Source organism: Carlito syrichta, unplaced genomic scaffold (assembly GCF_000164805.1).
Source record: "Carlito syrichta isolate Samal-C Ts95f unplaced genomic scaffold, Tarsius_syrichta-2.0.1 Scaffold312061, whole genome shotgun sequence".
Classification (NCBI taxonomy): Eukaryota; Metazoa; Chordata; class Mammalia; order Primates; family Tarsiidae; genus Carlito; species Carlito syrichta.
Window position 1 is genome coordinate 25002 of NW_007256157.1, and position 11682 is coordinate 36683.

Genomic DNA, 11682 nt, shown 5'->3' on the forward strand with positions numbered 1-11682 from the left:
CCAGTCTGGGCGACAGAGTGAGACTCCGACTCAAAAAAAAAAAACCCAAAAAAAACCCAACAACTCTGAAGTGGTCAGTTATACTTAGCCCAGACACCCAGGGGCAAGCTTTTCCAGAGTATATAGGATCAAGTGTGTTAAATCCAAGTATGATGTAACTTCTCTGGAATGAAAACACTGGAACTGCTAGAGAATTCAGGGCAAAAAAGGTTTCCCAGTAGGAAAGATGCATACCTTCATAAGTAATTCAGAGAGGAGAGGAGTAAGTTAGGTGAGTCAAGAACACTTGTCATTATTCAGAACACTCTCCAGAGTTTAGAAGGAGTTCAGAAAGGAGGCTAGGCTAGGCAAGGTGGCTCACGCCTATAATCCCAGCCCTTTGAAGGCCGAGGTGAGAGGATTGCCTGAGCCCACAGGTTCGAGACCAGCCTGGGCAATGTGGTGTGTGGTGAGACCTCATCTCTACATTAAATTAAAAAAAAAAAATTATGCTGGGTTCGGTGGCTCAGCCTGTAATCCCTTGCCTTTGGGAGGCTGAGGTGAGTGGACTGCCTGAGCCCGCGGGTTTGAGACCTGCCTGGGCACGAGACCTCATCTCTACAATAAATCAAAAAATCATCTGGGTGTGGTAGCGCATGCCTGTAATTCCAGCTACTTGGAAGGCTGAGGCGGAAGGATCGCCTGAGCCCAGCAGGTTGAGGCTGCGGTGGCTGGGAGCATGCCACTGCACTCCAGTCTGGGTGACAGTGAGACTCCAACTAAAAAAAAAACAAAAAACAAAAAAAACCCCCAGACAAAACAAGAGTGCTGCTATAGGCTCTTTCTTTCCTGGCCTGCAGACCACCTCAGGCCACAGCTGATGGATATTAAGTTCTAGGACTCAGACTCAGCCTGCCAGGGCCTCACCCTTCTTTCTGATAGGGTGAGAAATGATAGGCATCAGAAGCCTTTTGGTGAGTGGTCTCTAAGAGGTATCTACATCTCCCCTGGGACTAAGGGGCTCAGACCAGTACAGAAGCACCATCCTTTCAATGGGAAAATGCTACAAATATAAGAGAAAGGAGAGAAAAGCTTCAGAGTTGGAAAAGCCCTTTGATCTTACCTAGAACAAACTTCTGTAAATAAACTCAGAGACCTCAGAGAGGAGGTACAGTCAGGCAAGCTGCTAGAAGCCCTTTATTAAGTGTTTGTAGAATGATTTTTTTGAAAAGTGGACATGAAGGTAAAACGGAGCAAGTGGCAAAGCTGTGCTTTTCCACCGAGACCACACTTATGGCCTCTCCTTAGTGCCTGGAACCCCAGCTCCCAGCCTGGAACCGCCCTGGTGAAGCAGGTGGGGAAGCACCAAAGCAGCAGTTCCAAGGCCAGCTCCCTGGTCCCCCTACCTCTGTTCTAGGGCACTCACGTGTTTAAAACAGCTGACAGGAGCAGCCTTGTAACTGTGATCCTTCAGGAACTTCCCCCAGTCAAAACCCAAGACCAGCGCTGCAGAGCAGAAAGAGAAAGAGCTGAGACAGTAGCAGCCACTCCAGGAACCCTGCAGGGCCTGCAGAGGTGGGTCCCTTTCCCCACCCCCAGCAGCCCTTCCCTTACATTGCTGCTCTTGAGGCCCCCCATCTCTTCCCATACCTGCCCCACCAGTGGTCATCAGGGCTAGTGAGGACTAAAGGGCCGCAAGACTCTCAGGAGTAGAACATTCAAAGGGAAATTTCTCGCCCTTCTTCCCCCAAAGAAAGAGAAAAAATTCAAGTATCTCTGGGCTTAAATGACTCAGAACTCCCCCACCCTCTGATTGGCCATACCACATCTAAATGGAGGTAGGTGGGGGTGAATGCACACCCTGGCCCCTCCAGCCCTCATGGCTGATAAGCTCAAATTCCATCAGAAACTCAGACCAACTATGGCAGAGTTGCTATATGCCTACATTTAGTTTGCTCAGAAATTGCTAGACACTCAGAAAAAGAGAAACATTCCTTTCCTTATCCTACAACCCCTCTCCACATCCAGCTTCAAACCAGACCTGGGCCTCCACTGCCACAAAGAAACAGAAGCCTTAGGGATAAAAACAAAGAAACAAAATAAGCTAATTCTTGGCCTTTGAATTATCAAGGGTCTAGCAATTAAAGGGTGATTGAAGGGATTTCCTGGGGTAATTCCTATAATATACCCAACAGGTGAGGAAGATGTAAACCACAGTGAGCTTAAGTCAGGACGCTTTCTAGCTGGTCAACTTCCCCAGTCCTGGCTCCCAGTCCAGCCCCAGCAGCTTCCTATGTCCTTTGCTGTCTTACCATCTTGCCCTGTTGGTGTCCCATCTGCTAGCTGTCCTGTCCCTTGGGAGTGGAGGAAGGCTCCAATTTTAGCAGACCAAGCTGCCTTGTGCAGGACTTTGGCTTTCTTGGTAGGTGGCTTTCCCTGAAGGAAAGAAAAAAGGGTGTGTGTAGTCTAGCGGCTGAGAACTTGGCTCTGGATTTGGCATGGTTGAAATCCTGGTCTTGGTCCAGTGACTTAACCTCTTCTGGGCTTCAGTCTCTTCATTGTAGAACAGAATGATGATAATTACAATGCTTGGCTCAGAGGGTAGCTGTGGGGAATGATGTGGGGGAGGGACACATGCTCTATATCTTCTAAGTCTTTGATCTTTCCAGGACCTGCTCCATAAGTCTCAACTATCTCCTTCCTCCAGGGCTCCTACAGGTCCATGGCAAAGAATGGGCTTCAAAAGGGCCAGAAACTGAGCCAGGAGGCAACATGTTGTAAATCCGTGAAAGCTCTGGAGAAAGAGTCCATGGCTTATCAGGTGCTCAAAGGGGGTTCCTCTCCCAAAGGGAAAGGCCACTGACCTCATCTGTATCTTGTAATTTAAGCACTGATCAGGAAGGCCAGGAATATACTAAAGAGATGGGTGAGGTAGAAATTTGGGTTTAAGCCAGGCTTGGTGGCTCAGCCTGTAATCCCGCACCTTTGGGAGGCTGAGGTGAGTGGATTGCCTGAGCCCGTGGGTTCGAGACCCGCCTGGGCAGCGAGACCTCATCTCTACAATAAATCAAAAAATCAGCCGCCTGTAGCGCATGCCTGTAATTCCAGCTACTCGGAAGGCTGAGGCGGAAGGATCGCCGGAGCCCAGCAGGTGGAGGCTGCGGTGGCCGGGAGCGGCCACTGCACTCCCAGTCTGGGCGACCGAGTGAGACTCTAACTCAAAAAAAAAAAAAAAAAAGAAATTTGGGTTTAAGTCCCAGGTAGACCTGAGGTCAAATCCTGGTTCTACAACTTTTAGTTGTAGACCTTTAAGTAAGTTACTAAATGTTTTTAAAAATATGAATTAAAATAAATAAATAACAAAATAGGAGTTTAAAAAAAAAAATCAATTGTTTAGGATCATTGGTTGGACTGAAAATGTCAAGCCCTTAGCAAGTACTCCCAAACTGTGGCTATTACCAATATTATTTTTAGCTAAGGAGAGGGATCATTCTATGCCTTGACTAAAATTCACAAAACAAGGAACACAATAGTAATTATCTTACAAAAGTGATAAAGAATATGAATCACTAAGCAGAACGGTCTAGCACACAGCAACTTCCAGTAAGTGGCACAGCAGCAGTTCTCAAGCTTTGTGGCATATCAAAATCACCTGGGGAGCTCTTTAAACTCTCTATGTCAGCCTGGGCAACTTGGTAAGACCTCATCTCTACAATAAATCAAAAAATTATCCAGGCATGGTGGCACACGCCTGTGGTCCCAGCTACTTGGAGGCTGAGGCAGAAGAATTGCCCGAGCCCAGCAAGGCAAGGCTGCGGTGGCCATAAGCATGCCATTGCACTCCAGCCTGGGTGACAGAGTGAGACCTTGACTCAAATAAAATAAAATTAAAATTAAATCAGCCGGGCTCGGTGGCTCAGTCTGTAATCCCACGCCTTGAGAGGCTGAGGTGAGTGGACTGCCTGAGCCTGCGGGTTCGAGACCCACCTGGGCAACTTGGTGAGACCTCATCTCTACAATAAATCAAAAAATTAGCCGGGCATGGTAGCGTGCACCTGTAGTTCCAGCTACTTGGAAGGCTGAGGTGGAAGGATCGCCCAGAGCCCAGCAGGTTGAGGCTGCTGTGGCCGGGAGCGTGCCATCGCACTCCAGTCTGGGCGACAGAGGGAAACTCCAACTCAGAAAAAAAAACAAAAACAAATCAAATCAAATCAAATCTCTATGTCCAGGATACACTCTACTCCAATTAAATAAGAACCTTTGTAAGCAGGATGCAAGAACCAATAATGTTTAAACTTTCCAGGTGACCCCAATGTGCTGTCAAGTTTGAGAACCTGTATTGTGGACATTGGCCAAGTTACTGGGAAACAACGTAAGACAGGGCACCTGAGATTAGGTTCCAGTCTCAATTCCACTGCTCTCTTCCTACACAGCCACGCTAGGTACATCATTCTACTTGCCTAGACCTCTTCTTCCTCCAATCAGCACACTTACCAATAAACATGTGGGCTAAATAACACATATCTAAGATTCCTTCCATGTCTACAAATTCTATAAAAATGTAAGAAATTTGGCTGGGCACGATGGCTCAAGCCTGTAATCCCAGCACTTTGGGAGGATTGCCTGAGTTCAGGGGTTCAAGACCAGCCTGGGAAACTTGGTGAGACCTCGTCTATACAATAAATCAAAAAACAAGCCAGGCGTGGTAGCATGCGCCTGTAGTTCCAGCTACTTAGAAGGCTAAGGAGAAAGGATTGATCGCCTGAGCCCAGCAGGTCAAGGCTGCAGTGGCTGTGAGCATGCCACTGTACTCCAGTCTGGGCAACAGAGTAAGACTCCAACTCAAAAAAAAAAGAAAAGTCAGGAATTTGATACTGGGAAGACATTCTAGGTGGCTGGCTGTGACATGGAGTCAGAAAGCAAGCATGCACTTCCTAAAGCCAATATGGCCAGTGAACCTTGTGCCTGTTTTCCAGCTTCATTTCAAAGCATTTATGAAAGGGTGGGGTGAAAACTAAGGGTTCTTGTAACTTACTGAATACATCAGACTCTGGGGGATTCAGGTAGGGATTGGAGGGAGGGTAGCTTTAGGAATCTATAGTATAACAAGCCCATAAATTAGTTCCTCTGCTTCTGAAGTTTAAGAGCATAATAAATACCAGGCAATCTACAACCTCAGACAGCCACAAGCAAAGAGCTTTCCAAGTCCGCCTGGCCTTTGCCTTCCAGTTAGTTGGTGGTTTGTACCTCAGAACCCAGGGCTCTGGGGAGGATCCAAATGGCTGTCTCTTACCTGTAATCTAGCCAAGATACTGGCTTTCTTGGAGTTGGAGGAGTAGCTCCTGGAGCAGGAGACACTGCAAAACCTCTTGGTCTTGGAGAAGAAGGCATCCCTTGTGCCCACGATACCACACATTTCACAGACAGCTGCAAAGAGAACTTAGCACATGACTCATCCAACCTCAAATAAAGCAAAATGATGGGTCCTTCAAAACTTGGGGCAGAAGCTGGGCTTGGTGGCTCAGCCTGTAATCCCGCACCTTTGGGAGGCTGAGGTGAGTGGATTGCCTGAGCCCGCGGGTTCGAGACCCGCCTGGGCAGGCAATACCTCATCTCTACAATAAATCAAAAATATTAGCTGGGCAGGCAATACCTCATCTCTACAATAAATCAAAAATATTAGCTGGGCGTGGTAGCGTGCGCCTATAGTTTCAGCTACTTGGAAGGCTAAGGCAGAAGGATCTCCGGAGCCCAGTAGGTCGAGGCTGCAGTGCCTGGGAGCGGCCACTGCACTCCAGTCTGGGTGACAGAGTGAAACTCCAACTCAAAAAAAAAAAAAAAAAACCAACTTGGGGCAGAACATAACCAGGTGAGCCCCAACCCTCACTAAGATTGATGGAATAAGAGGAGAAGGAGGAAGGACTGGTATGTATATTTGAATCTGCCTGGTCTTAGCTCTGCTGCTTGGCCTCCCTTGGCTACATGTGTCAACAGAGGAGCTGATGAAAATCCATTAGGAAGACTGGGGAGAGTTGAAAAGTTTGTGAGAAGAAAAAGTGTCAAAGTCACGTAACCACTGTGGCTCTATTTTCCTATTATAGAGTAAGGAGACTGAACTAGATCAGTGTTCTAACCCTTATTTATTAGAATCACCTGGGGGCCGGGCTCGGTAGCTCAGCCTGTAATCCCAGCACTTTGGGAGGCCAAGGCAAGTGGATTGTCTGAGCCTGCGGGTTTGAGATCAGCCCAGGCAACCGGGCAAGATCTTGTCTCTACAATAAATAAAAAACGAGCCATGTGTGGTAGTGCGCACCTGTAGTTCTGGCTACTTGGAAGGCTAAGGTGAAAGGATTGCTGGAGCCCAGCAGGTTGACGCTGGGGTGGCCGTGAGCATGCCAATGCACTCCAGCCTGAGTGACAGAGTGACACTCCAACTCAAAAAAAAATTAAATAAAAAAAAAGAATCACCTGGGGAACTTTAACAGATGCCCACGCCAGCTGGGTACATGGTTTATGCCTGTAATCCCAAGGTGGGAGGATCACTTGAGGCCAGGAGTTCCAGATCAGCCTGGAAAACATAGTGAGATCCCATCTCTACAAATTTTTTTTTTAATTGGCAGGCACAGCAGTGCACACGTGTAGTCCCAGATACTTGGGAGGCTGAGGCAGGAGGATCATTTGAGCCCAAGAGTTCAAGGATGCAGGTCCACTGCACTACAGTCTGGGAGACAGAGTAAGACTGTCTCAAAAAAAGGCCTGAAGCCGGGCTCGGTGGCTCAGCCTGTAATCCCACGCCTTTGGGAGCCCACAGGTTCGAGACCCACCTGGGCAGCAAGACCTCATCTCTACAATAAATCAAAAAATCAGCCGGGCGTGGTGGCGCATGCCTGTAATTCCGGCTATTCGGAAGGCTGAGGCAAAAGGATCGCCGGAGCCCAGCAGGTCGAGGCTGCGGTGGCCGGGAGCGGCCGCTGCATTCCAGTCTGGGCGACAGAGTGAGACCCCAACTCAAAAAAAAAAAAAAAAGCCTGAGCCTGAAATTCTAATGAATTGGTCTGTGATGGGACACTGGCACCTGTAGTCTGTTACAAGTTCCCCAGGTGATTCTAATGTGCAGGACTAGACGGTCTCTACTGGTTCCTCATAGTTCTAAAGCACTAAGATTGTAAGAGAAGGGCTGGAAGAAGATAGAAAAAGAAAAGAGGAGGGGAAGAAAGACGACAAAATAAATAGAAGCAAGATTCAACTGTAAAGAATATTAGATTACTCTTTTTTTTTTTTTGAGTTGGAGTCTCACTCTGTCACCTAGACTGGAGTGCAGTGGCTGCTCCCAGCCACTGCAGCCTCGACCTGCTGGGCTCCAGTGATCCTTCCGCCTCAGCCTTCTAAGTAACTGGAATTACAGGTGCGCACTACCACGCCCAGTTAATTTTTTGATTTATTGTAGAGATGAGGTCTCACCAAGTTGCCCAGGCGGGTCTCAAACCCGCGGGCTCAGGCAACCCACTCACCTCAGCCTCCCAAAGTGTGGGATTATAGACTGAGCCCCCAAGCCCGGCTCAGATTACTCTTCTGAAGAGTTTGGGATCCAAGGGATGACAGTGTCATCACAGACCACGAGCCTGCCTCTCCTCACAGACAGCCCACACACTGGAGGCCATGAACCAAGGGTACAGCAGCTATCTAAGGATCACATTTCTGAATTGTGAAGGGAATTCTTATCTGTCCAAGTCCATCTCAATCCTCCTACCCAGGGTCACTTTATCCTGTATTCCTTCCCCACAAGCTCCTTCTTGTCTCTTCTCAGAAAGTAATCAAACATGTTAGGTTTACTATTTTCTCAACATTTAGGCTTAGAAATCTATAGCAAGGCCAGGCACAGTGGCTCACCCCTATAATCCCAGCACTTTGGGAGGCCAAGGTAAGAGGATTGCCTGAGCCCATATCTCTACAATAAATCAAAAATTAGCTGGGCGTGGTGGTACGAGCCTCTAATTCCAACTACCTGGAAGGCTGAGGTGGAAGGGTCACCTGAGCCCAGCAGATCAAGGATGCAGTGGCTGTGAGTGTGCCACTGCACTCCAGTCTGGGTGACAGAGTGAGACTCCAACTCAGAAAAAAAAAGAAATCTACAGCCTACTCATACAATGTAAAAGCAGTACCATGCTACTGAGTGGCATCTAATCCATGCTGAATAAACATTAGTTGTATAAAAGAATGAATGAAATCACAATTTGAAATTGGATTGCAGCAGAGGAAATAGTGCTGTGTCTACTTAGCATGCTTCTGTCTCCCTTACAGGTCCTTAGGTATCTGATCCCTTAGACACCAGAACAAATAGCCTTTTACAACAAGATGGCTCTGCCCACATAGCCTAGTTTCCATCCCTCTCTTCCTCAAAAACCTCCTGACTCCTCTCCATCTTCAGGGAGACACTCTGAAGGCACCTGGCTCAGAACCACTGCCATCCAAGGAGCGAGGTGTTCCGGGGCTGAGCAAATGCAGCGGGGAGGTGGGCAGCTCCCCTGCTTCCCGATCTTCATTTTCTGCTTCACTTGACTCCTCCAGATAGGAGCTGCTCTCACTGCCCACACTGCTGTTATAACTCCGGAAACTATCATAGCCACCAAACAGCTCTAAGTCATCATCTTCCTCTTCTTCCTCCATTGGTTCTGAGGATGGGGTCTCCTAAAAGGATGACACAAACAAGGCAGGAGGAATCATGATTGGCTTTAGTGCATACGGAGAGAAGCTGCAGATCTGCTATCAGCCCCCTTCTTTCAAATACCTCTTTTGCAAACACCAGGACCATTACTCCTATTGATGTATTTCTCTACCACAACTCACAACAGCTTAACAAGACAGAAAATATGTGTTAGGAATTCATCAGGCTCCTCTGTGGATTTACAAATGATAATATTTTAACATGGTGCAAATAGAATAAAATACAACTATGTAAAATATCCCAAGGAAGCTCACAAAGTCTTCCCGGGGAAGCAGATATATATATTCGAAATTCATTCTTTTCTGTTCAGTATATACATCAAAACAATCTCAACTCAAAAATATTTAAGTCGAGCCGGGCTCAGTGGCTCAGTCTGTAATCCCACGCCTTTGGGAGGCTGAGGTGAGTGAATTGCCTGAGCTCGCGGGTTCGAGACCCGCCTGGGCAGCGAGACCTCATCTCTACAATAAATAAAAAAATCAGCCGGGCGTGGTAGCACATGCCTGTAATTCCGGTTACTCGGAAGGCTGAGGCAGAAGGATCGCCGGAGCCCAGCAGGCGAGGCTGCGGTGGCCGGGAGCGGCCACTGTACTCCAGTCTGGGCGACAGAGTGAGACTCCAACTCAAAAAAAAAAAAAAAAATTTAAGTCAATAAGAAATTAAAAAAATAAATTTATGTCAAAGAAAAGTTAATTTGGGACCCAGACTGCCCCAAGGAGGATTTGAGAGTCAGATGACACACAGAAAGCTATGCCATTGTAGTATGCATCACAGCTTTGGATTCTGCTCTTATCCTAACTAGCTATGGGTTCTTGGGCAAGTCACTTAACCTTTGTGGGGCCTCAATTTTATCATCTATAAAGTTTTCTAAAAATTGGCTCACAGGATGTGAGATACAAAAGAGATACTGTATAGGAAACTACCTCACATGTGATAGGAAAGGTGTGAAGCAAGGTGAAGTTATGGTCCAAGAGCTCACATACCATCTCCTGTGCTTACTAGCTCTATGACTTGCAGCAAGTAAACCTCATAGTGTCTCAGTTTCCTTCTTTTTTTTTTGAGTTAGAGTTTTACTCTGTTGCCCAGACTGGAGTGCAGTGGCCCCTCCCAGCCACCGCAGCCTCAACCTGCTGGGCTCCGGCGATCCTTCCACCTCAGCCTTCCAAGTAGCTGGAACTACAGGCACGCGCTACCATGCCCGGCTAATTTTTGATTTATTGTAGAGATGAGATCTCGCTAAGTTGCCCAGGAGGGTCTCGAACCCGCGGGCTCAGGCAATCCACTCACCTCAGCCTCCCAAAGCGCGGGATTACAGGCTGAGCCATCGAGCCCAGCTCAGTTTCTACATCTGTAAAATGAAGATAATACCACCAATTTCACAGGATTTGGGGAAGAAGTAAGAGATAACGCAGGTAAAACACTCAGAACAGAGATTTACACAAAGTACTCAATAACTGTTGGCAATTTTTACTGGTTGAGAGTATAGACTCTCAAATCAGATTTGCCTGGGTTTGAATCCTGGCTCTACCACTTATTAACTGTATGATTTTGTGCAAGATATTTAACCTTGTTGCCCTCAGTTTCTTCATCAATACAAGTGAGATAATAACAAACATTCATTTTTTTTTTTGAGTTGGAGTCTCACTTTGTCACCTAGGCTGGAGTGTAGTGACACGCTTATGGCCACCACAGCCTCAACCTGCTGGGCTCAGGTGATCCTTCTGCCTCAGCTACCAATGCCTGGCTAATTTTTTTTTTTTAATTGTAGAGACGAGGTCTCCCCGTGTTGCTCAGGTTGGTCTCGAAACCCTGAGCTCAGGCAATACTCTCGCCTCCGCCTCGCGAAGTGCTGGGATTAAAGACGTGAGGCACCATGAAGGCCAACAAATATTTAGAACAGGGGTTCACAATCCCCCGGTGGTCCGTGGACTGTTAGGAGCCTGCGCACAGCAAGAGGCCGAGTGAGCGAAGTTTCATCTATATTTAAAATCGCTTCCCCATCATTGACTTTACCACCTGAGCTCCGCCTCCTGTCAGATCAGTGGCCCAGGTTATTAGAGTCTCATATGAGCATGAACCCTATTGTGAACTGTACGTGCGAGGGGATCTAGAAATAAAGTGCACAATAAATGCAATGCGCTTGAATCATCCTGAAACCAATCTCTATCCCTGCTCGCTGAAAAATTATCTTTCATGAAACTGGCCCCTGATGCCAAAAAGGTTGGGGATCACTGCTTTAAAGGATTGTTATGAAGACTCAAGATATGTAAAGTCTAATTCTAGTTCCAGCAGTTAGTAATACAGCTCTAAAAGTGTGAACTAGTATTCTTATTCTCCATCTTATTGTTTTCCTTTAAACTTGTAGAGTTTTTGAGCTATTCCACTTTATATTTGCAACTACACATGTAAGAATGCCAGAAAGAAAACAATTTAAATATAAGGTATCGTTGCCAAGCAGACACCTATAGTCCCAGCTACTTGGGAGGCTGAGGTGGGAGGATGGCTTGAATCCAGGAATTCGAGGTTCTAGTGTGTTATGATCGTGCTTGTAAATAGCCACTGCACTCCAGCCAGGGCAACATAACAAGCCTCTAGTCTCTAAATGGTTAAAGGGTGGGTGGGCTCCAGGTTGTAGTAGAGTGGGAAAAACTTAACAGGTAAGGTCTGGGAGGCTGACAAACTTAGCACCAACCTCCTTCACTTTCTAGCTGCATGAACTAGTCACACCACTTTTCTTACCTCAGTTGCTTTAACCATAAAGACATAACAATAACACAGGATTGTTGTGAGTATACTGGAAGATAATGCACGTAAACGTTCTGGGCATGGAGTAATTAATGTTCACTAAACTTTAATCACCCTTTCCCACTTGATGTACTAGGCATAACCCTAAAGAATACGACCATGAGCCGGGCTCAGTGTCTCAGCCTGTAATCCCGTGCTTTGGGAGGCTGAGGTGAGTGGATTGCCTGAGCCCG

General features: G+C 47.0%; 1 protein-coding gene across 5 annotated transcripts in view; it reads right to left on the reverse strand.

Moving 5' to 3' along the window:
* The window catches only part of L3MBTL2 (L3MBTL2, polycomb repressive complex 1 subunit), a 26858-nt gene that overhangs the window by 13628 nt on the left and 1548 nt on the right, over positions 1–11682 (reverse strand). For all 5 annotated transcript variants that reach the window (XM_008069473.2, XM_008069471.2, XM_008069470.2 and 2 more), the window contains exons 2-5: positions 8427–8667; positions 5273–5406; positions 2292–2415; positions 1406–1485 (exon numbers count right to left, since the gene is read on the reverse strand). In XM_008069473.2, coding sequence (XP_008067664.1) covers positions 1406–1485; positions 2292–2415; positions 5273–5406; positions 8427–8667 — 579 coding nt within the window. The remainder of the gene's footprint in view (positions 1–1405; positions 1486–2291; positions 2416–5272; positions 5407–8426; positions 8668–11682) is intronic.